This window comes from Drosophila subobscura, chromosome A, assembly GCF_008121235.1.
Source record: "Drosophila subobscura isolate 14011-0131.10 chromosome A, UCBerk_Dsub_1.0, whole genome shotgun sequence".
Taxonomy (NCBI): domain Eukaryota; kingdom Metazoa; phylum Arthropoda; class Insecta; order Diptera; family Drosophilidae; genus Drosophila; species Drosophila subobscura.
In genome coordinates this window covers 18417979-18442036 of record NC_048530.1, presented here as the reverse complement: position 1 = coordinate 18442036, position 24058 = coordinate 18417979, and the positions used below count along the sequence as shown (strand labels likewise).

The window sequence follows — 24058 nt, the reverse complement described above, 5'->3', positions numbered from 1 at the left end:
ATGTTTTCTTTCTGTGCACAAAACATCCAATATTTGAAATATCGATAGGCTACATCGGTATGTTTGCATTCCTTGGCAACCCTGCGTTTTGCATATTGCAAGTTGATTTGCGTTCTGAATTAATTTCTTAAATTGCACAAAATAAAACGAGTGTATAGCAATATAGCATAGGCAAATGAAAATTAATAACAAGTACGAGTTCGACGACGACGTCGCATCGATATGCGAATCGACGGTAAGCCCTCCCCACATGCCCAACACTTTTGGTGTCTCCTTCGTTCACGGATTGTTCTTCCTTTTTTCAGGCCGCCTTGACCGAGGGCTGCCGCCTGCCGGTGCGTATGCACAAGACGGATGACTGGCCCCTGGCAGAGATCGTCAGCATCAAGGAGCTGGACGGGCGCCGTCAGTTTTATGTCCACTATGTAGACTGTAAGTAGTTGGAAATGTTCTCGAAGCGTGAAGAGGAAAAACTAACCAATCTTGACAGTCAACAAACGCCTGGACGAATGGGTTAACGAGGAGGATCTGTACACCAGAAAGGTGCAGTTTCCGCGTCGCGACGGCTCCCAAACAGGCACCAGCACGGGCGTAACAACTCCGCAGCGCCATCACTCTCTGGCCGGCAGTGTGTCGCGTCCCACTTCGCCCCAGCATCCGGGCATTGGCATCAGCACCGCAGGAGCTGCAGTCAGTGCCAGTGCCAGTGCGGGTGGCGTTGGTGTTGGCGTTGGCATACCCATTGGCGGTAGCGGCAGCAGCAGTGTCACTGGCAGTGGAGGAGCTACCGCTGGGGCTGTGGCCAGCGGCGCCGTTGTGCCTGCAGGTGCCACTGTGGGCGGCGGCGAGTTGGTCAACGGCAACAATGTACTGGCTGCTGCGCTGCAGAAGCGCTTCAATCGCAGGCGCCGCGTGCACGGCAACACGCATGGACACCACATACCGTCGCAACAGCCGCCGCATCCGCAGACACCCAACGCTCAGGCGGCCACGCCGGTGCATGTGACTGGCGATGGCCTGATACCCACAACACCCGTTGAAGATGGCGACGGGTCGCAGGATGGCAAGATTCCCACGCCCAGACAGTCGGGCAGCATGGTCACGCACCAGGACGATGTGGTGACGCGCATGAAGAACGTGGAAATGATCGAGCTGGGACGTCACCGCATCAAGCCGTGGTACTTCTCGCCGTATCCCCAGGAGCTGTGCCAGATGCCCTGCATCTACATCTGCGAGTTCTGCCTGAAGTATTGCAAGAGTCGCAAGTGCCTGGAGCGTCATCTCTCCAAGTGCAATCTGCGGCATCCGCCGGGCAACGAGATCTACCGCAAGCAGACCATCTCCTTCTTCGAGATCGATGGGCGCAAGAACAAGGTGTACGCACAGAATCTCTGCTTGCTGGCCAAGCTGTTCTTGGACCACAAGACGCTCTACTACGACACAGATCCCTTTCTGTTCTACATCATGACGGAGTTCGATTCGCGCGGCTTCCACATTGTCGGCTACTTCTCCAAGGAGAAGGAGAGCACCGAGGACTACAACGTCGCCTGCATACTGACAATGCCGCCATATCAGCGCAAAGGCTATGGCAAGCTGCTCATCGAGTTCAGCTACGAGCTGTCCAAGTTCGAGGGCAAGACAGGCTCGCCCGAGAAGCCGCTCTCCGATCTGGGACTGCTCTCATATCGCTCATATTGGGCGCAGACAATACTGGAGATATTCATCAGTCAAAATCCCAGCACTGAAGGCGAAAAGCCAACCATAACCATCAAGTAGGTGCCACTCAATGTTTCTCTTGTTTCCTTCTTGCTAATCTGCTTTCTCTCCCTCTCTCCAGCGATATTTGCGAGTGCACTTCCATCAAGAAGGAGGACGTGATCTCAACACTGCAGAACCTTAATCTCATCAACTACTACAAGGGGCAGTACATAGTCTGCATCAATCGGGACACCATCGAGCAGCATCATCGCGCCATGGAGAAGCGTAAAATTCGCATCGACTCCAAGTGCCTGCACTGGACACCCAAGGACTGGTCCAAGCGCTCCAAATGGTAATCTCTCTCTCTCTCTCACCCACTCGCCTGTCCAACGCTCGCTTACCTAAACATATTTATAAATTCATTGTAGATGGCCTGCTATTGCTATTAACCCAGCCACAGCGTGGTCGCTTGAGCCGGCAAGCCGCCGCAGGACAGACCTGGCCAGTGCTGGCATGCCCCGAGCCCCGCAAGAGACTAACTGGAAGCCTTGTAGTTCGTAGTTTATAGTTTTATTATTACAATCTGTTGCGCTTTTAATAATGTACAAAGAATCCGTGTATTCCAAATATATTTACGACGACGAATCATCAATCTTGCTCGACTCCCTCGGCGGCAGCTCACTGACCGGATTGTCCAGTGCCTTCAGTGTGGCCGCCTCCAGGCCGTTCTCCACAAACTCCACCGATTCCTGCAGCGACTTGTGGGTTTCCATATTCTCAGCACAATTTCGCTGCTGCTTGCTAAGCAGCGAGCGTGCTCGGTGGTCCGTCTCCAGGTTAACGGTGCATTTCTCAATGGCATTCTGGTCCAGGACTGTGGCTTGTTTGTCACTGGAAATTTTTGACGCCAGTGTTCGCACATCGCTGGAAATATATGCTACCTGGTCGGGCGCTACGCCTTTCTGGGCCGCTATGGCTTTGCCCAGCATAGTGCACTTGGCGACTCTGACCAAGCGGCTGTAGTGGCGCTGATACTCGCACTTGGCTTCCAGCCAGTTGCGCGCAGACTCCTCCACATTGCGTTGCACGATCTTTTTGTCATCGTTGAAACGCTTGAGGGCTTCCAGGTGCATTAGGTACTGTATATCTTCGAGACCATTGTCCGTGGCTACAAAAGATGAGGAGGTTTCCATTTTTCGATGAGGCTTTTTAAAAATGTTTGCAATCTTATCGAAATATTATTTTCGATGACCGCAATGCAAGCGTGAGCTGGTGAAGGAGTGCGAAACCCAATTTAAGTCATATTATAATAAATACTTTAAGCTGGGCATTATTGCAGTGATAAATAATGTTTAGAATGTGGCTGGAGTGCAGATACAGTTTATATTTATTATAATTATTAATTATCGACTACTTTCTGGCAGCGCCATGCCACCTGTGAGCAGTGCTGCCAGACTTCCATCCAACACGTGTTGCCGGCTGTTTCGACCTGTGCGCGCCTGTAAAATAAATATTTCGTTCATTATTTTGCATATACTTGGACCAGCACGTAGAAATTTATTGATAATGGCGCGTGGAAAGAAGCAGAATCCCTTTGCGGCCCGTAAACGTCAAAAACGCGAAAACGTACGCAGCCATTGTTTTCCCTTAAAACTAAAGTTTCTTTTCTGTAATATCTGCAATTTCTGTGTTTCAGGGTCCACAACGCCCCGATCGGCGTTCGGAGCCTTACGAGGAGACCAAACGCGACAATGTCTCGTTCATCAAGTACTATCACCTGCAGAAGATTTGCCCCACAGAGGAGGAGTGGACGCAGTTCCTCGAATCCATTCGCGACAATCTTCCGACCACGTTCCGTGTGACGGGCTTCAAGGGCGAGGCGAAGGCGCTGCTGAACATAATCGAGACGCAGCTCTTCACCGAATATGTGCGCGCGGTGGCGGAGCTGCACCAGAAGCCGCCAGAGCAGGTGGAGCGTCCCCTGTGCCTGCCCTGGTATCCCGACGGCTTGGCCTATCAGCTGCAGCTCACGCGCAAGGACATACGCCGCTCGGAGCCCCTTTGCCGACTGCACAACTTTCTCATTGTGGAGACAACGGCTGGCAGCATCAGTCGTCAGGAGGCCGTCTCCATGATCCCGCCCATTGTGCTGGACGTCAAGCCCACGGACAAGGTGCTGGATATGTGTGCGGCGCCCGGCTCCAAGACGGCGCAGCTCATCGAAGCACTGCACGCCGCGCCCGAGCAGCACAAGATCCCACCCGGCTTTGTCCTGGCCAACGACGTGGACAACAATCGCTGCTACATGCTGGTCCACCAGGCCAAGCGCCTCAACTCGCCCTGCTTGCTGGTGACCAACCACGACAGCAGCGTCTTCCCGAACCTGCTGCAGAGCAACGAGGACGGCACCAAGGCCGTGCTCAAGTTCGACAAGATTCTCTGCGATGTGCCATGCTCCGGGGACGGTACGCTGCGCAAGAATCCCGATATCTGGACCAAGTGGAACCTCGCGCAGGCCTACAACCTTCATGGGATCCAGTACCGCATTGTGCGACGCGGCGCCGAGATGCTCGAGGTGGGTGGCCGCCTGGTCTACTCCACCTGCTCGCTGAACCCCATCGAGAACGAGGCTGTGCTGCAGCGCATTCTCAAGGATGCCGATGGGGCGCTCGAGCTGGTGGATGCCGGTCACCTGGTGCCCGGCCTAAAGTACAATCCCGGCATGACGGACTGGAAACTGGCCACCAAAGAGGTTGACACTGTCTACACAAGCTTCGATGAGGTACCAGAGAGCATGCGCACCATCATCCGTCCAGCCATGTTCCCGCTGCCCGCCGAGGACATGGCCAAGATTAACCTGAACAAGTGCATGCGGATACTGCCGCACCTGCAGGACACCGGCGGCTTCTTTGTGGCCGTCATCGTGAAGCGGCGTCAGCTCAGCTTCGAGAAGAACGATGTGAAGGACTTGGTGGAAAAGCCAGCAGAGGCCGCCGTCGAAGAGCCCCAACTGGACGAGTCCGGGAAGCCCATCGAGGCTAAGAACGTGCCGTGGGGGCCACAGCGGAAGCGTAAACGTCTCCATGGCTACAAGGAGGATCCGTATGTGTTCTTTGGCGAGGAGGATGCCGACTACAATGCCATCAAGGAGTTCTACCAGCTGGACGAGTCGCTCAGCAAGCGCTGTCTGCTCACGCGCTGCGTCACCGAGAAGAAAAAGAACATCTACTACTGCTCGGAGCCCATCCGAAAGCTGGTGGTGAACAACGAGCACAACATTAAGATAATCAACACCGGCGTAAAGACATTTGTACGCTGCGAGAACCGCCACACGGTCCATCCATATCGGCTGGCCCAGGAGGGACTTCAGACCTCAAACGCCTTTATGGGCAGCAGTCGTCGCATCGAGGTGCATCGCGATGACCTGGTGCTTCTGCTCAACTGCACAGATCCAACGAAACCGCCCTCGACCCACGAGCTGAAGCAGGCCACCCAGGACCGCTGCAGTGAGCTTGGTAAGTCCAATGACCCACTTTTATCACTTGCCTCTCTCGTAATCTCTGGTTTCTCTAGGCGTGGGCAGCTGCATCCTAAAGTACGTGGACGAGCAGTTTACCCTGTTTGTGGTTGGATGGCGCGGCACCTCCAGCCTGCGGGCCTATGTCGATCGCGATGAGACCATTCACATCCTCCGTCTGCTTGGCGCCGATCTCAGCAAGTTTGAGGTCAACAAATACGAGGAGGCCAAGAAGGTAGCAGCAGCGGCAGCAGAAGCAGCTGCAACAGCGGCTACCGCTGAAACCATTTCTGGTGCAGAGAAGGAGGCCCCAGCAGCCACACCTATGGAAGCTGAGCAAACGCCAACGGAGAGTTAGTAAAAGTTAATATTCTCCTTGAAAAATGCATTCAATTTTGACTCTCCACCTCCACTGATAGTCTGGAGGGGTTTGTATAATTAACACGAAAAATATATATTTATGTATTCCCATAAAATATGTGCTACTTTTGTATACCCTTTGCGGATATATTTTACTAAGAATAAATGTTGAAAACATCTGCACACCAGCCAAGTACAGTTGCCTCCTACACCGATTATAGTCGATAATTATCGGAAGTGTAAATCATATTTTAAATACTCTGGAAATTGCCTGAGCAAACATTTGTTTTCAATCTGCAAGGGTAAGCACATGGCGAAATAATCGACAGCTTAACGATTGATCAGCGATTACAGTTATTGCCTCCCAGACACAAAAAAAAAAAGAGAATAGACCAGAACATTATTTTGCATACGTTTTTTGTTATAAAATGTTACATTTATGGTTTTAATTTTATTTTTTTTGTTTCCCAGTATAAATATATCATATGTAAAGTATATAAAAAAAAGTTTCATTAAAAAATTACACATACTCTTTATAAAAAATGTTTGCCTTTTTTTTTTTGCATTTCGTTTGTATTTTTTATGCTTTTCTTATATCGCTTTTCCATTTCTAGTTGTTTAGTTTTATACGCTTCATACGTGTTGTGTGGTGTTTTCCATGTCTTTTAAAAAGTATTTCTCATATGTTTCCATTTTTTGTTTTCTTTCTCTTATTGCGTTGCGTTTTTTGAGTAAAGTAATTGGAGTTTTGTTTTTTGTTTTTTTTTCGTGTGTTTTGGAAACAATTATGCACAAATATATGTATGTATATTTATTGGGGGGAAAGGGCGCTTTTTTTTGTTTTTGTTTTTAGACGAACGTTTTTTATGTTTAATGTTTAAATACGTTTGTAGGAATGAGAGAGTGTGTGTTGCCAGCTTTGGCAGCTTTGTTAGTAATACAATTTGCAAAAAAGGAGAAAACAAAAATTACATTCATATCAAAAATAATAATAATAATAAAAAAAAAATAAAAAAACAAAATACTTTTTCAAGCAGGCAGACAATAAGTTAATGAATGTGGTACTACAGCAACAGTCTCACGATCAGTGTTGCAAGCTCTCTCTCTCTCTCTCTCTCTCTTTCTCTCTCTGCCACCATTGTACCAGTGTGCACCAGTGCAGTCGGTTTGCAATGACTGGCAATGCCATTCCGGTAATTGTTCAAGTTATTGTGGAGCTTTTCTGATGGATGGATGGATGGATGGAGGCTGCTTGAGTCTGTGCTTCGTGTTTCTCCTCGTTCTATTACTCGCATGTACGTTAGCCTGAATGTTCGTTTTGATGGTTTTTTAGCAAATGGAAAAGGAAAAAGATATATACGTGAAGAGTGTGTGTGTGTTTGTTTGAGTGTGGTGTTTTTTTTTTGTATGCGCTTGAGAGAGATGCAACGTTATTGGCAATGCTGGATGCGCCTGCCACTTTTGGCTTAGGCCTTCTTCTCGGCCTCGATGACCTCCTTGGTGGGCAGCACGTTCTTCTCGTTGGTCTCGGTGTGCTTCAACTTTTTCGCATCGAAATTCTCGATGCCGGCTATGAATTGATTCTTCTCCTTCTCCTGCTCAATGGCTGCAACCGAGAAAACAACACAGAGAAATAGAGCGCACATTAGTTGCATTCACCATGTATGGGCAATCTGCTGCTTGGCCAGCCAGACAGACAGAAACAACCGCTAGCTATGGCAGCGGCAAGGCCGGTTCAATATCGTTTTATGGCCAACAACAGATGGTGGCTCCAAACAGAGCAGAATATGGCCAGACAGATAGACAGATAGACACTCACCTTCCTTATCGGGCAAGGGGTTCTTCTCGTTGGTCTCGGTGTGCTTCAAGTTGTTCTGATCGAATCCAGTGATGCTCTCGATGATTGATTGCTGGGTCTTCTCGGCAGCCACATCTGTTACAAAAGAGTTGCGTCCTCAGTTTTGGTTTTTCTTTTATGATTATTCAGCCAAACTCACCCTCGGCTGTGGGCAAAATGATCTTCTCCTGGGTGCTGGCATTCTTCAGTTTCTCCGTGTTGAAGCCCTCCAACTGGCTCTTCAAGTTCTCGGCCACCTTGGGCAGATCCTTAAGTGCTGGTGCTGTGGATGCCATCTAAAAAAAAACAACAGTTGCATTTTTTATTGTAAAGTAAACAATTAGCGAGGAAGTTTCAGGAAAGTTTCTGTTACACCTGAACGAAACTGAGTTTAAGCGAGAAAGCAAACAGTGCTTGCACATCTGTATCTTGTGTATCGGCTAATATAATTTCCAATAAATGTTCTATTCTGGCTACTACATCTGTTTCTCTATCGTTGCTTTGTTTGGCGGTGTCTGATTTCAAAGCACAGCTGCAGCATATGGCTGGCCTTTCTTCTCTCTTCTTTTGTGACAATATTTTCTTCGTATAGAAGCGGAAGAGGATATCGATTATGATCAAGTTGGCAGTTGGATAAGGCGGAAGCAAACATTGATAACAAGTTGCTTGCTTGATATTGCGCATTAATAAATAATTCATTTTTCGTAGAATACATTTCTTTGTTTACCGTTGATTTACGTTTGCGATTTCTCGCCACACTGACAGATTGTAATGAAATAGCAAAACAATATATTAATCATGAATTTGTTAACCGATAACCAATGAGTCACGATCCCAGGACGAGGAGGACTACCAGAAGAGCGGGTGGGGGGTTGCGTATCAGGAAACCAGCATGAAAGAGGAGACGGAGTTCAGCGAACCTTTCGTCATCGTCATCAAGCGCGGAGCGAGAGAGAGCGAGAGAGAGAGAGAGAGAGATTAAACTCAAATTCGACTCATGACTGTGGACTGCGGTTCGGGTTCGGTTCTCTTTCGTATTTCTTTTGTTTTATTCTCTGGCCGGCCGCCGTTATCAGGGCGTTACGGAGAACGTTCTTGAAGAATGCTCGCCGTTCGGGGCCGTGGTCGGGGCTGTTAAATTGCATTTTATCACGTTTATTTTTAGTTGCAAAATTCGAGCTAAAGGTCCCCCCCTGGTCCCAGGGTCCCAATGTGCGTGACCCATTCCATGTTCGCTATCAGCATTCTTATTTCCACAAAGAATTTGCTTTGTGCGGCCTTTCATCAATATCGAAATCAAGTCATCAAGTAGTATTGCTTCTGCATCCCGATAATTGAACAGCTGCAAGCGTTACAAGGGCAGCGACCGCACCAAAACCAACAGATCTACATATACATATACACATATGTGAATATGTGCACACATTCATCCATGTTTGTATTGTGCATTTACAGACCATAAATGGTCTTAAAACTGCGCCTAAAGCGGATAGCCAATCATTGTGGATTGACTACAACTAACGGCCTCCTGTGGCAAGTCACCATCACCGTCACATCACCTCACTGCGCCTCACCAAAAGTTCAATCCAACCCACTCCACTCCCCAAAGCTTAGCTCAGCCAAAGTGTATCTATTCAGGGTTTGCCCACATCGTCTCTCCCCCTTTCTACGACAATTGCAAGCAGATGCAATTATTGTCGTAGCGGGCTCCCTCCTCACCTTGCACAAGCACAGTTAAAATCTCTCAAATTGTTTATGCGTAACCATCTGTACATGATTACCAATTGATCATGAACTATTACATGCTGATCGCCCATTGAAATCGTTGGCGACTTGCCTTCGATTAATTGACATCGCATAAACGGGGTTTCGTATTAGTCAGCTCCTTGGCAGGCAGCCAAACAAAGGAGAATCAACATGCAACTCTGCATACATACACACATACAAAATGAGTTGATTGGGAATGGTATGAGGTGGGGAGACGGGGTGGATAGGATGAAGTTTGCCGTGAATCAACTTCCAACTTCGAAATATGGTCGCCCCGCTTAAAGCGACCGATGAATCATCAGCCCGACGTTTGCCGTTGGCATTGCCATTGCCGGCTTTGTCGTTGTCGCCACCAACAACTCTGCTGCTGTGGTTTGCCAGCTCTCATTGCTGTTGTTGTTGCCGGTGCTCTGCCCACACACTCTCTTTTGCTGCTTCTTTCCAGCCGTCTTTTGTCAGCTTTCCACAGCTAACAGCGCTCTTTCCCACTCTCCTTCTTTCTTTCTTTTTCCCTGTTTTTGTTAATTTTATATCTTGTAGTGCTTTTGGGTTTATGACTTTGTTTGCTGATTGGAACTCTTAACGAGGGGGAGCCCGTGGAGGTGGAGTCGGCGCCAAGCAGCCAACAACAAAAAATTAGTTTTGGACACATTTGAAAGCCAAAATGAGTCAAAAGAGTGCTGATGCGTGGCAAAGGCCAGACAGGCGGAGAAGGAAGCGAGAAGAGGGCCCAGCCGAAGTTGAGGCACAGCACCGAGTAGAAGAAGCAGACGGCCAGCAGCAGAGGGCAGAATGAAATTCGAAAAAGGGGAGAAATGAGAAATGACAGACACGTCCGTTTTACACCCTCGCCGGGGCTGCCGGCAGAGTCAGGCCGCCGCAGCCAGCGTCGCCAATTCCTGCGGCACGTACACACAACACACATATGCATGTACATACATACATACATACATATGTACATATGTATATAAATGACAGCGAGGTACAGTGAATTTTAAATATGCACATATGCAGGCCCACTCATCCGTCTGCTACATTTTTCATTTTAAGATGGTTTTTTTTTTGCGATAACAAATTCGAAATTGGTGACAGAATAGCCACTGCATGCGCCGCTGCCACGCCCCACAAACAGAGACACACATGTGCATGTGCATGACTTGCGCGCAAGCCGTAGTTTTCGTGGGGAGGATATTAAGCAGCGTCAAATGCGCCCCGCCCAAAGCAGTAGACACATACAAGCAGACGTATACAAAAATGAAGTTAAAAAAATGCCGGCCGGCTCGCTCAGGTAGGGAGAGGGAGCAAAAGAAAAGCTTTAACCCAACACACACACACACACATAGAAGCAAACGGCGACAAAAGCGCTTCAACAGCTGCGTCTAACAAGAGGCGAGAGGGAGAGAGGGATAGACAAAACCTAACGGGTAAAGCACCACAATAAATATTTATAACAAATCTGAAAAGAACCAGAAGCACTCCTCTCCTGAAGATCCGCCCCTCTCTCACTCCACCTCTTACTCATCATTTCTGCAATCAATGAAGAAGCGCAGTCAACAACAAAAAAAAACCAGTTAAGTGCTTTTCTACTCTCTTCTGCCTTCTGCTTCTTCTTGCAGATTTCTTTTGGCCTGTGTCTGCCACAATGGATGGCGAATTGAAAAGAAATTGCCGGCCAACAATTTAAGGGGAGGCGGACGGTGGGAGTGGATGCGAATTAAAATAAATAAAATTATACGCTCACCTTAAGTTTTTTTTTTTGGTTTGGATTTACAAAAAAAAGATACTGGTGAGGTGTAGTTATCTGGTTGGGGTTGGTTGGGTCTGCTTTATATATATTTATATACACTATGCAAATTCTTTGCACTTGATTTAAGAAATACTCTTTCTTTCAGTTCGGTCGCGGAGCGCACAAGCTAACTGGATGGACGTCAAAACGGACTTAAAGTTGTTCCAATCTGAACGAAAAACTTTAATTGCGCCCCGTCGTCGGTCGTGCTTATCGATAAACTATACCGTGTGAACCTCAGAAATATACCGAAATATACCAAATAATGGATGAAATATACTTCATTTTAAACCGATATACTAGGAATCAATAACATGCTAAGCCCACTTGGGCCCCCTACATTTAAACAAATTACGACTTGCGCTTAAACGCACTAAATATTTCAAGTTCTCCCTATAAATACATCCTGTCTCTTTACTTATACAAAAAATGAGCACGATATACACACTTTCTTCAACTTTCATGATTTGCCTGAGAATTCCGGAGGAATTGAACCATATTCCTCGTTTGTGTTATTCTTTTTAAAATTACTAGCAAGCTAAAGCTCTCATGCGTGAATAGAAAGAGCTACTCTGCTTAAAATCCGTTTTCAAAGCTAATTGTAACAGCCAGATTTAATACTTCATGGTTGTATAGCATCTACCTTCAATAGTTTCAAATCAGTCACTTTCAGCCAGCCTTAAGTTTCATATTATCCAACTAATTGTTGTTAGGCTAAAGATCCGAGTTTTTTACATTTTTAAATGTTTTACGTCACTTATTGCTGCTTTCCGGTTAAATCTTGGAAGGAAAAACTTGCTTGTCGTTAATTTATGTATTTACACATTTAGAGGCATATAAAAAAGACTATACTTTAATAAGGCTTGGCTTGGATCTACGTCATAATACATCTTTATATATACAGTCGAGTGGAGTAGGAGTAACCCTTGTCCGAGGCTTGTGCTACGCGTAATTTGCCGATCGGCATTCATTCCACACGTGCACCATTTCCTCGGGATCGCTGAAGCCGTGCGAGGCAATGACGTTGCTGTAGCTATCGGGCCCGGAGTAGTGGGGTCTGTGGAAGAGGAAGCCGTCGCAGTGGTGCACGGGAATGCTTGCCTTGAGCGCCACAATGCCCAGATAGATGTCATCGAAGCGGAACAGTGGCACTCTTCTGCTCGTCGCGTACATCTCGAGCAGGGCGCTGCGTGAGAGGATGAAGGCACCGGCCGTCACATACGGCGGCCACTTGTCGAACGGATACTCCTCGAGCGAGACATACCACTTGCTGAACTTGTGGCGCAGCGGCGAAGTCTGAAAGACATAGCCGGCAAAGAGACGATCCGGATGATGGGTGTCCCGTCCGCGGCCCAGGAATCGCAGAACATTCTTGATGGACACATAGTAGTCGTCGTCGACGAACATGTAAAAGTCGCTCTGGTTGAAGTGCTCGCTGGCCCAGCGCATGCCCATCATTGTCTTGATGGTGTTGTTGAAGTAGGCATCCACAAAGTCCGCGTGCACAATGTCCCCATGCTCCTTGGCCTCCCGCCGCACATTGTCCATGCTGTCCGACGAGGTGCCCAGCAGAAAGGCGCGACGAATGTGAACGTCGGAGAAGCGCGACTCGTAGCCCCAGGTCTTGCGTATGGCCTGGCGTCGCCGCACATTGCCAATGGCGCTCTTCACCAGCACAGTCAGGCGGGGCGGATCCGTCGTGGCCATGAATGCGGGCATTTGCAGAAATCCGTAGCTGGAAATTCCGGACAAGGCTGGGCCCTCATCGTGCATTGGATAGTAGAAGTGCTGCTCAAAGCTTAGCTCATGGAGATGGGTCAGCAGGCCGCAGAAGTCGATCAGGAATATGATGGGAATTGCCAGCGAACATTTTAGCAGCAATTTATAATGTTTATTTAACATTGAGGATATTAAATACAGTGCGACCGCGGACTTATCGATAAAATATACCGCATGACCCTCAAAAATATACCGAATCCGCAATCAACGATGCCTCGATATATGTGAATGTCAATTGTCAAAGAGGCAGAGAAAATAGTTTACAAATTGGAATTTTTGTTGTTTGGCGCCTGAAAAGAATTTGCTCTGGCAAAATGTCCGAGGAAACAGCAACAGCTCCAGCAGTAGCAGCCCCCACCAAATCCAACCTCACCACAGCCCAGAGATCGCGCATTGAGCGGAATCTGGCCAAGGCCCAGAGGTTGCGGGAGGCAAAACTTGTCTCGTATCCTTACAAGGAGCTCGGCAAGTAGGTTTCTTTTTTGACCATACCATGCGCAGAGCTTACAATCTAATTGATTTCTTTTGCAGCCACCTTGGCGATACTCAGCCAGAGGGAGGGCCCAGTCAGGGTGCCTCGGTGATCAAGGTGCAGGGCACCAAATACATTGACAGTGGCGGTGGCTTCCTGCTGGAACAGCCAGTGTTGCCTGCGGCTGGCGCAACAGCAGGGGCTGGCAAGCCCGAGGATGGAGCAGCGCCCATCATCGAGGATGATGCCATTGCCATACCGGTGGTGTACGAGGAGTGCCTGGAGTGCGGCGAGCCGTTCGCCGACTCTTATCTGTTCACCAATTTCGGGCACTCGGTGTGCGACAAGTGCCGGGACAACGAGGAGCGCCACTCACTAATCACCCGCACAGAGGCTAAGGCCGAGTATCTGCTAAAGGACTGCGACTTTGACAAGCGCGAGCCAAAGTTGCGCTACATTAGCCGCAAGAATCCACACAACGTGCGCTGGGGCGAGATGAAGCTCTACCTGCACTCGCAGGTGCAGAAGCGTGCCATGGAGGTGTGGGGCAGCGAGGAGGAGCTCGTGCGCCAGCACGAGGGTCGCGAAGAGAAGCGCGAGGTGGGCAAGGCCCGCAAGTACAACAAGCAAATGAAGCAACTCCGCATGGAGGTCCGCAGCAGTGTTTATACCAAGAAAACGCATGCCATACACGAGCACGAATTTGGCCCGGACACCTACAACGAGGAGGAGGATGAGTATACGCACACCTGCCTCACCTGTCCCTACACCGAAACCTACGAAAAGATGTAGAGTCACCTAAGAGAGAGAGAGAGAGAGAAACCCATAGTATTCATTTAAAAACCTATTTCGCCATAGCCTGTAAGACCCTTGAAGGGATAACTTCTGATTCTGATTTAAAATTGTATTTGAATGTCTAGTTTTTTGTTTGAAATTGATTTATTAATGAAAGTAAATTATATATTCAGTGCTCAGAGTTCTGGCTGGCTAGTAATATGCATAAAACCGAATAGGAATTTGATTTCCAATCTTGGGCTGCAGCGATTAACCCATTGTTGACCAATGGGTATTTGAAGAGGAAACGAAACTTGCAGACTTTACCGCAGTTCAGGTGAAAAATAGGTGTGCTTTTTTTTGGGTAAGGAGAAATTATGTATCTCAAGGAATTAACTTAATTGTTCACCTGTTTTCATGGTGGCTAATTAGGCAAAGTTCGTTTGTTTCCTTGGTATATTTATGGTATATTCTGCAAATGGGCAGCTAAATCGCGGTATATTACCGACGGTCTGGCCGTGGTATAAGTGATCAATAAATCCGCAGTCACACTGACACCAAGCTGCATAAACAAATTGTCTGCACACACTATTTAAGGTAACTTAGTTTATTCAGTGCAAAGCCATGATGGAGGAACAGTCCGACGATGAGAACGCGGAGCCCGCTCCAAAGAAGATCAAGCGGGAGTGGGTGAAGAGCTACTCCGAGAAGGCCATGGAGATGATGAAAAAAATGGGCTACGAGAACGACAAGGGTTTGGGTAAGAGCAATCAAGGTCGCCTGGAGCCCGTTATAGCCGTTCAGCAGGATGGCCGTCGTGGCTTTGGCCTCAAGCTGGACGCCGCCCACTTGGCCGCCGGGCAATGGGACCCCAGCTGCGAGGAGCTCGAGATGCCCGAGACAGTCAAGTGGCTGACAAATGTGGGCCCCAATGCCAGCCAGTACACGCTCGATCAACTGATGGGCTTCGTCGTCAGGGGTGAACGAAAACGCACTCTGGAAGATGAGAATCGCTACTGTGATCCCGAAGTCCTGCATCACATCCTCAATGCCAAGTCGGCCTTTGACGACCTAAACGACATCGAGAAACGTCGCGCCCGCTCGCGCTGCAATCCATTTGAGACCATACGCAGTTCCATTTTTCTCAATCGAGCGGCCGTTAAAATGGCCAACATCGACTCCATGTGCGACTTCATGTTCACCAACCCCAGAGATCTCGAGGGCCGTGCCCTGGTGGATCCCAAGGACCTGCTCTACTTCACGGACATGTGTGCGGGTGAGTGAGGAATGACCAAACAGTTGGAGCTCCTCTGAATGTTCTCCTCTTTTCGCTTTTGCAGGCCCTGGTGGCTTCTCGGAGTACGTTCTGTTCCGCAAATCGTGGGAGGCCAAGGGATTCGGATTCACGCTGCGCGGTGCCAACGATTTCAAGCTGGAGAAATTCTTTGCCGCCTCACCAGAGTCCTTCGATACCTACTATGGCGTCAAGGACGATGGCAACATATTCGACGACCAGAATCAGGACTCATTGAACGAGTACATACGCTACCATACACCGGAGGGCGTACACTTCGCCATGGCCGACGGCGGATTCTCGGTGGAGGGCGAGGAGAACATACAGGAGATACTGTCGAAGCAGCTGTATCTGTGCCAGTGCCTCACCGCACTCAAGATATTGCGCAAGAACGGGAACTTTGTGTGCAAGCTGTTCGATCTGTTCACACCGTTCAGCGTGGGTCTGATCTACCTGATGTACAAGTGCTTCCATCAAATAGCGATCATCAAGCCAAATAGCAGTCGTCCGGCCAACTCGGAGCGCTACCTCGTCTGCAAGTACAAGCTGGAGGAGACCACTGACGTTATCAACTACATGAACACCATCAACGTTACGCTGAACGAGGAGCGCGAAAGTGTCGACGATATTCTCGAGATCTTCGACGCCAACGAGATCGCTGCGGATGGCGATTTCGTAAGCTATGTGATCGAGTCGAACAATGCCATTGGCAGGAAGCAGATTACGGGCCTGCATAAGCTCTCTGCCTTTGCCCAGAATCCCGAGCTGAAGGAAACACGCCAGTCGGAGGTGCGTCAGCAGTGCCTCAAGATGTGGGCGCTGCCCGATAAGCTGCGCAAGGCGCCGGAGACCAAGCCACCCGATCATCTGCTCAAGGAGCTGCTCCTCGATTGGTCGCAGGATCGCAGGTGGCTCAATATTCAGCCCATTGAGATGAACAGTGTGACGGCCCTCGCCAACTGCGTTCAGAACGTCCGCGACTGGATATTCATGCCCATCGGTCGCGAGGAGACAAACAACAACAGCTGCAGCCTGTTCATGTGCAGGTCGCGCGGCCATCTGCTCCGCTACACGGAGCACAAGAAGTGGGAGCCCGTCGAAACGTCGTTTGAGGTGCAGGCTCGTTCCATATTTTTCGGCCAGATCGTGTCCGAGTTCTATGGCGAGGGGCGCACCATTCAGCGCGTGCCCGCTCTGCACATCATCGACGGCATCTGCCTGGGCGGCATCGACATTCGCCGACGTGCGTTATGCGATCGCATCAGCATGTGCGACAAGTACGCGCGCAGCTTGAACAAGCCGTACAAGAAGGAGCGCACCTATGGCCCGCTGCGCAGCAATCCATACTTTCGGCTGCCGGATATGCAGAGCTTCTTTGGCGACATGCGCCAGTATGTGCTGAAGGATAGTTCGAAGCGTTTCGGCTTCTCCCTGGGCGACAACAAGTTCTTTGTGCCCGGCGGCATACTCATGCTGTGCGAACTGACGCCGAACTACATGTCGGCCAAGTCGCGATCCCGCAACCAGATCTACTACTTCAACACCAACAGCCGGGAGTCGTTCTACAAGGATGATGTGCCCAAGTTTAAAAAGGAAGCCGAAATCTTTGGCTCCTTCCGCCAGAACTATATCCGCCGTCTGCTCTGGAAGTGGACGGACCTGCGACAGGTGGAGGAGCATGCCCACGAGGACAATCCAAATCTATTGTTCCGCAGCCAGTTCGTCAAATTTATCGCAGACGAATTGGACAAATTGGGGCCAGCGTAGGCCCCCACCTAGATCTTAAGCTTAACCATATTTTAAGACGAAAAGTGTTTATGTTTACTACTACTACCATATTTTTTTTTTGTTTTTTGCCACCTGCATAGGATTTATCTGGAGGTTTTACAACAGATCCTGTATTTTACTTATACGAATTAAGTATCTGACGAACAGGAGCTGTTCCCAAAAAAATGTAACGTTTGGTTTTCTGATCGTGCAATCAGTGAACGAAATTGTATTAAATTAAGTGTAACTTTGTGTCGGAACGAAATCTCCAGTGATGTTCCACCGAATGGCAATAGATCCTACCAAAAAGCGAAGACAGCCAAGGCCTTGGGATGCCCTTGCCAAAATGTAGCTAGTTTTAATTAATGCGTGTTTATTTTCTTTCCTTGTTTAAATCATTTTGCCCGAATTAAAACAGACCCTGAAAGTGTGTGAAACTCCTATACATATAGTGGAATATTTTTTGGCGAGTTTCTACTCGGATAACTGATAGGAAAAGCAAACAAATCATCTTCAAGTTTTAACTATGAATGTCTATCACAATCGAATTTTGTATAACCCTGGAACCACATGCAGCAGTTCTCTGTATTAATCTTATTTATGAATTATAAATAAACAAATATGCAATCCGCGGCGAGACCCATAAGCTCTGCAGATCTGCTGACACACCAGCGGCTCCGCTGACATAATTGTTGACAGCAACCTCGTTCATTATTTGATCGGCTGCTTTGGCTTCTGTCTAGCATTCAGAGCTCCAGTGGCCAGCCGCTCACTCACCCTTTCTCCCGTTTCTTCCATTGAAGTTTGTAATATTATAGATGTAAATAAATGGAAATAGCCAACAAGAAATACAAAAAAAATAAATATAAAAGCATAAGTAAAGTTTGCTCTCTCGAGTTGAATTAAACAGAAAAAAATGTCCATGGGTTTCTGTGTACTGCTGGCGTGGAAATCCAAAACCAATTGAAAAATCTACGCCCACGCATATTTAAATAAATAAAAGGTTCGATGCCCTCAAAGTACAGCCATGCTTGGGTTTTGTTTGTCCATCAAAAATCAATCAATAAAATAAATTTCGTAAGATTACCATTCTGGCCATAGCTGGAAATAATTTGAATGTTCTTGTTTATATTTTTAAAAGGAAAGAGTATGGGAAGAGCAAGGGCATAGATCGCTCGAATTTCACGACTGTTTGAGGACAAACAAATGGGGAGTGTGCTTATCTGTGGCTATTATTCATCGCTGGTTTTCTGTAGCATCTGCTGACCAGGTCCAATTCATTGATGATGAAAGCAAAACAAAACGAGGAATGCAGACTGGCCGTCGGGGGCCTCTCGTTTTGCAACCGACTCAAGTGTCGCGTGATGCAGTAAACAGTTTGGGGAATTCTTCAGCAGAATTTCTACATATTAATAGTAAAATTGTATGGCATTTTCTTGCCCTTTTTTTGGAAGTTGTCTGTCAGCGGCAGAGTTCGCTGCATCCTTGATGTTGCAGCTTAATTAATCACTCGATAAATGGTGTCCCCTCACTGACACTCTGCTGTTTACAGTTGGAGCCCAAAAGAAGCAAAAAATACTTCTGCAATTCATGCCACACACACACACACACACTCCTCTATAGTGTGAGGCGCTGAGGTGTGAAGAGCTTTGCTCGAATGTCCATCGGACATGCGCCCGTAATTAACGTCCCATTTTGGGTTAGATTATCCATGAATAATTGGGAATGACGATGGTCGCGCCTGTCCCAATCCCTGGCCATGGCAGCTCACAGTTAGGTGCAACCATAATGGATTAGGCTGGAGCATGGAGGAGCAGTGAACACCCCCCCCGTCACCGTTGGGGGTTGCGCAACTGCACCAGATTGATGATGGCCCGGCAAAACTGTACTCTACGAGTGGCGCTACTCCTGCATCCCCGCCACCCCGCCGAGTGAGTGTTTTGGAGACTGAAAACTTTGCTAATTGCTTTTTGGCTACGGCCACGGCTATGGCCATGGCGATGGCGATGGCGATGGCAATGCTGATGACGCCAACGGGTACGTGGGGCAACAGTAACAGCATCCAAAAAATGTTGGACCTATCCATTTGCAGTTGAACTCCCATGTACAGTGGGTCACATAAGTATATGATGCATGTGATAAACGAAGAACAAACGAAACATTGTTAAATATTTTCTTTACAATTACTTAAGCTGCAAATGTGCCAAGAGTTTCTGGATTTATTTTTGATGCTCCTTCAGCCGCTGTCTCTTGTGTCTTGTTGCTTGCACTTGTATTTGTTCGAAATGCCATGGAAAGTTTTAAGAACAAAGCGTGAGAGAATCAATGTGCAGCAGTGTGGCATGTCCAGGCAAGCTGCTTGGGGCAGCATTGTGTTTGTGCTGTGCATTTAATTGTGCTTTTTTGGTTCGGCCTACGAATGCCGAATCAGCAGAGAATTAATTACACACACACACACACACACACACACACACACACAAATGGAGGAACCAGTTGATAGTTTTATAAATTTGCGCACTCTGCCTGCTGCGAGCATCTTCAATTGTCAAAACAAATTTTTGCAACTGTGCCATTCATTTGTTACAGGCTTACAGGCCAACCCCAGAGACCCCAGAGACGACCCCCTACCCATTGACGTAACAGCCGCACGCTCCACTCCACTCCACGCCACGCCACGCCACTCCAATCCACTCCAGAGCAGAGCTGTCGAGACCAACTCCCTGGTGGCCGGCACATGAGACCTCAGTGGGAGTGGAGTCCAGAGTCTTGAGTACGAGAAACTGAACATGGACCCTGGGCGTCTCTGTAGCTGACCGCTGCCCAAATGCAAATGTCATTTTGTGGTCACTCGAATGAATAAACGAAATTAAATGCCAAGAAACAGAAACAGCAAAAAAAAAGGAACAGGAAAAGAGTTTGAATGGCAGCCCAAGCGGAAGTCAGAGCTGGAGCCTGGAGGGGTCGGCCCCTGTCTTCAATAAACCATTTGGGACCACAAATGATTGACACATAACGGAATCAACCTTGAACCCGTGAGTGGTGGGGGGGAATTTCATCTCAAGAAATATTTTTGCCCTCATATGGGGCTTACTTTGGAGCAATTAGCCAATGGAATATTGATTGGAATATACGAAGAATCGTTGCATGCACAATTCCTGGCTTAAACTTCGCATTGGAATGTGCTTTCTGACAGGGAAACTCCGCCCGAAAATACATGGACTGCCTGAAAACTGAAAGAGCTGAGGAAACTTTCCGTCTGTTCTGATCTGTAGCTTAAAATTACTTTTATATATGCAAATGTTTACTTAGAGCAGTCTGAAGTGGTGCAAATAGCATGAATATTTCAAATAAAAGTAGTTGTAATCATCTGAGTATATATTTTTTGATAACAGCTGCATAAATCAGCTTAAAATCAATCAAATGGAATGCATTTTTCGTATTTTTTGCCATTAGTTTATACTCTTTTCTGCCAGAGAACTGCAACTAAAGCAGCTCCTTCCCTTAGATCCGAAATATCTCTGAGCTTATGTTTTATTTGTGAGCCAAGCCAAGTTCTAGGCAGTTCCTTAATCCCTAGCCCTTCCTCCCTCTACCTCTATATTGCTGGGACATGCTCTGCCATTTCGTGCTCCTAATTTGAACACGTTGATTGAGGTCATTGGCGAGCATAAGCATGCGAGTCGCTTTGAATTAAGAGTCCTTTGCCTGACTGGGACATCTTCCACTTCGTGACGACTTGAGCACTTTTAGAGGAGGAGCAGGAGGAGCAGGAGGCACAGTGTGTGGGTTATGGGTGGTGGGTTACAGAGTCCACATTCGATTAGCGGCGAGAAGAAAACTCGATGAGTTTTATTAGTAAATAATGGCAAATCATTTGCCAGTTGACACTTGCTGAATGCTCAAAGGAAGGAGGGGGGTCGAGCTGAAGCAAAAATTGGGGGAGATTGTCAGGGGGAAATGTCAATGGCAGAACGGCAAAGGAGCGGCAAAGCCAAGAAAAGTCCTGCCCGCTGTGGCTCTGCTAATGAGCAACATTAATGAGCGCTATTTTTCATTGAAAGGACAATCAGTGTGACCATGTGTATGTGTATGTGTGTGTGTGTGTGTGGGTGGGTGGACCGATGAGTGGTAGTGGGAGTAATGGCTGAGGCGGATGCTCGCCGCTTCTCAAGTCTCTTGGGTATTTAAGCGTCCAAAATGTAGCAAAGATGGCAATGACAGCAGGTGCTACACACACGCACACACACACACGCACACACACGCACACACACACATGCACATACCGACGCATGTGTGCGGATGTCAGATGCCCATGAAAATTTAATACAATGCCAAAAGAAAGCAAAGAATTTGTAATTAAATTAACCATTTGCTTGCCTCTTTTGCCCATAATTTCAACTTTGTTTTCAATACCCTCTCCCTGTGGGTAGTACGCCTTAAGCTAGCAGATAGATCCCTTAACCATATGAGAGGTACTTGGATGCACTTTGTGTTATAAGTCCGACTGATCCGCAGCAATATCTTGGACATCAAATTGAAACTATAAAATCTGCAAAAGGGCATTCAAAGCTGCCATTTTTGTGTATATTTTATTGTTGTTGTTGTTTTAAATGAAATATTTTTGCTTTGTGCAGTGCGTGTGTGTCTGTGTGTGTGTGCCCTTCCGGGATGTGGCCAGAGTTGAGTGGGTCAGCGGAAACCTCAACAAATTCCACTTACGGCCGGGTAGTCAGTCCCAGACTCAATCAGTTCCTTGTCCAGCTTCAGGTTGTGCTGCTTCAGGTCTCCATTTCCGTGTCTGGGTTGAGGTTCGGTTTTTTCGTTGTGTTGGGCCTCGTTCTGGTTGTATCTGAGGTTCGGGGTCCAGTACGACACTCTGGAGAGAAATGTGAAATGAAAAATCGACTTGCAATTAGCAAACATGAAACATGACTACCTACCCAGCTCATCCTCCCACCACCCTGGCTTTGAGGTACGTATGTGTGTGTGTGTGTGTGCGGTATGAGTGTGTGTACAGACACAGCCTGGTTCCGGGTCCGGGTCCGGGAGCTATGCTTCCAGGAGCTTGGCGGCAGCGTTGTCAGCATGGTTAATAAGTTACTTTCGAGATACTTTATTACTTCCTTGGTGGTGAGCGACAGCTGTGTGTGTGTGTGCCTGTGTGTGTGTGTGTGTGTTAGCTGTACAAAGGGTTGCCCTTACTCCACCCCTATGCCCCACCTCCCCTCTGGCTTTCACTCACTCTCTCTGTATCCATGTCTGTGCGTGAGTGTGTGCAGTTTTTTAATTTATGCGATTTTTGACTGTCGTTGCCCACAGCGTACAAAATGGGTGGAGAGAGAGATTGAGAGGGTGCTGGGAAGGGGGTTGTGTCTATGAGGGGGAGGCAGCAGTGCGTTGTTGCACAGTGACATGCAAAGTAATTAAAACTCATTGAATGGATAACGAATTGGATACAAAATTCTCGAGTGTCAAGAAAATTCCATGAGCATTTAGAGCAGAAATTCGAACGAATTGCTGCGTCAGAGAAGTTCCATTGGGAAAACTTAAAAACCATAAATGAAATAATCAATCTAGATATTTTTTCCCATTTTTTACTACTCAACACAATTTTTCCACTACGCAAAAAAACCAAACAAAAAATAAAATTATTTTTAAGTTTTTTTTTCAGAGGTAGTGTTTTTTTTTCCACATAACTAGAGCATCTTACACCTGGCTGTAATGTTTTTTGCTATTCTGAAAAGCTGATAGCTGCAGCTATAAGTTTTACCTGGACACTTTTTATCCGTACCGTACCGTCTGGTACGTATTAAGCTTTCAAATTTAAAATTAATCATTTTTCCTCGGTATTTGTATCGAGTTTTGTACTTTAATGCAAACAAATACGTTTTTTTGTGCCCATGCAGCGGGCTTTTCTTTATGCTTTGTCGGAATTCTGTTTTTAATTTGTTATGTTTCATGTATCTGCAGTTTTGACGACTGTCGAACCACAGTGTCGCGTTTTGATTGTCTACGCTTGGCGCACAAAAGTAGGCAATAGTTTCGTTTGCTGCACGTTATCAGCGAGGACAGGGTGCCTGCCCCCCATGCACACACACAGACCCACACCCACACACCCGCACACCCGCACGCACACCCTCCGACCAGCAGCGCCTGTTGGTGCCCACAGACTTTCTCGGAGTTCCCCATTTGAGTTTTTCCTTATTTATGCAAATGAAATCAATGCTTGTTGATGTCTGCATGTGTGTGTGTATTTGCTGGTGCATGGTGTGGGTGTGTTTGTGTCAAAAGAATAGAATTTTTCATTTTAAATTACATGCCAACGCATATGTGTGTGTCTGTGTGTGTGCAAAGAAAACTTTTGTTCGTTTGTTGTTGAAGAACTTTTGCATCGAGACTGAACTCAACGCCACTCCACTCCACTCCACTTCACTTCACTCTATTTCGAAGCAAAACCGAACCAATCTGAAACCGTTCTGCACCGAACTCAACTGCTGGAACGCTGTCGAACCACATTAAAGGTAACTATGCAAATATTTTTGCGGCTCACACGAGCAAACACAGAAACCAAAGCTTGACCGGGACCCTGGAACGCGCTACGCAGACCCAGACCCAGACCCAGACCCTGAACCCAGAACACCGAACCCTTTGGCCCTCATTTGGAGGAGGCGTTTTTTCTGTGTACGCTTAAACCCTTTGAGTGCTTAGGTGGTAACCAAAAATATTCCATGCTGGTCAATAGCAAAACTACAGAGCACCCCCCAGCCATCAGATCAAATCCACACATTCAGCCTCTCATTGAAGTTCGTTTTTGGTTCTAATTGTATTTGGTCGTGTTCGCTTTTCGTTTACGTTTTCGTTTTTTTGGCAATCACTTAGTCAACTTTTCACTACTTCCACAACGCTTAGATCTTCCCCTCACACTGAACCCATTTATAGCTCTTTTTCACGCTCAAACCATCTATGGAACTACCTCAAACCCATTTACCTCGAACCCATCTGAATTT

At 47.5% G+C, this 24058-nt stretch overlaps 7 protein-coding genes and 1 long non-coding RNA gene across 10 annotated transcripts; 5 read left to right on the top strand and 3 right to left on the bottom strand.

The window, feature by feature from the left end:
- The first annotated feature begins 66 nt into the window (after positions 1-66).
- LOC117895623 (histone acetyltransferase Tip60) lies at positions 67-2339 on the top strand. The gene is made up of 5 exons (XM_034803379.1): positions 67-235; positions 306-432; positions 491-1772; positions 1838-2050; positions 2127-2339. Coding segments are annotated over exons 1-5 (1683 nt in total). The 5' UTR covers positions 67-175; the 3' UTR covers positions 2128-2339.
- LOC117895641 (augmin complex subunit dgt4) lies at positions 2264-3088 on the bottom strand. The gene has a single exon (XM_034803421.1). It carries the CDS (start codon positions 2889-2891, stop codon positions 2331-2333), a length of 561 nt encoding a protein of 186 aa, XP_034659312.1. The 5' UTR covers positions 2892-3088; the 3' UTR covers positions 2264-2330.
- Positions 3089-3153: 65 nt separating this feature from the next.
- On the top strand, positions 3154-5944 carry LOC117895615 (tRNA (cytosine(34)-C(5))-methyltransferase). Its single transcript, XM_034803368.1, has 3 exons — positions 3154-3324; positions 3395-5213; positions 5272-5944. The coding sequence occupies exons 1-3, from the start codon at positions 3265-3267 to the stop codon at positions 5571-5573; spliced, it is 2181 nt and encodes a 726-aa protein (XP_034659259.1). The 5' UTR covers positions 3154-3264; the 3' UTR covers positions 5574-5944.
- Positions 5945-6948: 1004 nt separating this feature from the next.
- On the bottom strand, positions 6949-11130 carry LOC117895646 (thymosin beta). Its single transcript, XM_034803435.1, has 4 exons — positions 10921-11130; positions 7573-7708; positions 7395-7508; positions 6949-7181 (listed from the first exon to the last, which is right to left on the bottom strand). Exons 2-4 carry the CDS (start codon positions 7706-7708, stop codon positions 7042-7044), a joined length of 390 nt encoding a protein of 129 aa, XP_034659326.1. The 5' UTR covers positions 10921-11130; the 3' UTR covers positions 6949-7041.
- On the top strand, positions 9702-10925 carry LOC117895653. Of its 3 annotated transcripts, none has more exons than XR_004648945.1 (2): positions 9702-10603; positions 10796-10925. It is a non-coding gene; the product is annotated as an uncharacterized LOC117895653 (long non-coding RNA). The 3 variants fall into 3 exon arrangements; XR_004648944.1 differs by having other exon boundaries at positions 10669-10925; XR_004648946.1 differs by having other exon boundaries at positions 9705-10467.
- A 634-nt stretch (positions 11131-11764) lies between the features above and the next one.
- LOC117902145 (beta-1,3-galactosyltransferase brn) lies at positions 11765-12903 on the bottom strand. The gene has a single exon (XM_034813284.1). The coding sequence runs from the start codon at positions 12865-12867 to the stop codon at positions 11908-11910; it is 960 nt and encodes a 319-aa protein (XP_034669175.1). The 5' UTR covers positions 12868-12903; the 3' UTR covers positions 11765-11907.
- A 66-nt stretch (positions 12904-12969) lies between these two features.
- LOC117902295 (DNA repair protein complementing XP-A cells homolog) lies at positions 12970-14133 on the top strand. Its single transcript, XM_034813579.1, has 2 exons — positions 12970-13213; positions 13276-14133. Exons 1-2 carry the CDS (start codon positions 13059-13061, stop codon positions 14006-14008), a joined length of 888 nt encoding a protein of 295 aa, XP_034669470.1. The 5' UTR covers positions 12970-13058; the 3' UTR covers positions 14009-14133.
- A 393-nt stretch (positions 14134-14526) lies between these two features.
- On the top strand, positions 14527-17234 carry LOC117898299 (cap-specific mRNA (nucleoside-2'-O-)-methyltransferase 1). The gene is made up of 2 exons (XM_034807574.1): positions 14527-15266; positions 15331-17234. The coding sequence occupies exons 1-2, from the start codon at positions 14615-14617 to the stop codon at positions 17049-17051; spliced, it is 2373 nt and encodes a 790-aa protein (XP_034663465.1). The 5' UTR covers positions 14527-14614; the 3' UTR covers positions 17052-17234.
- Positions 17235-24058: the final 6824 nt, after the last annotated feature.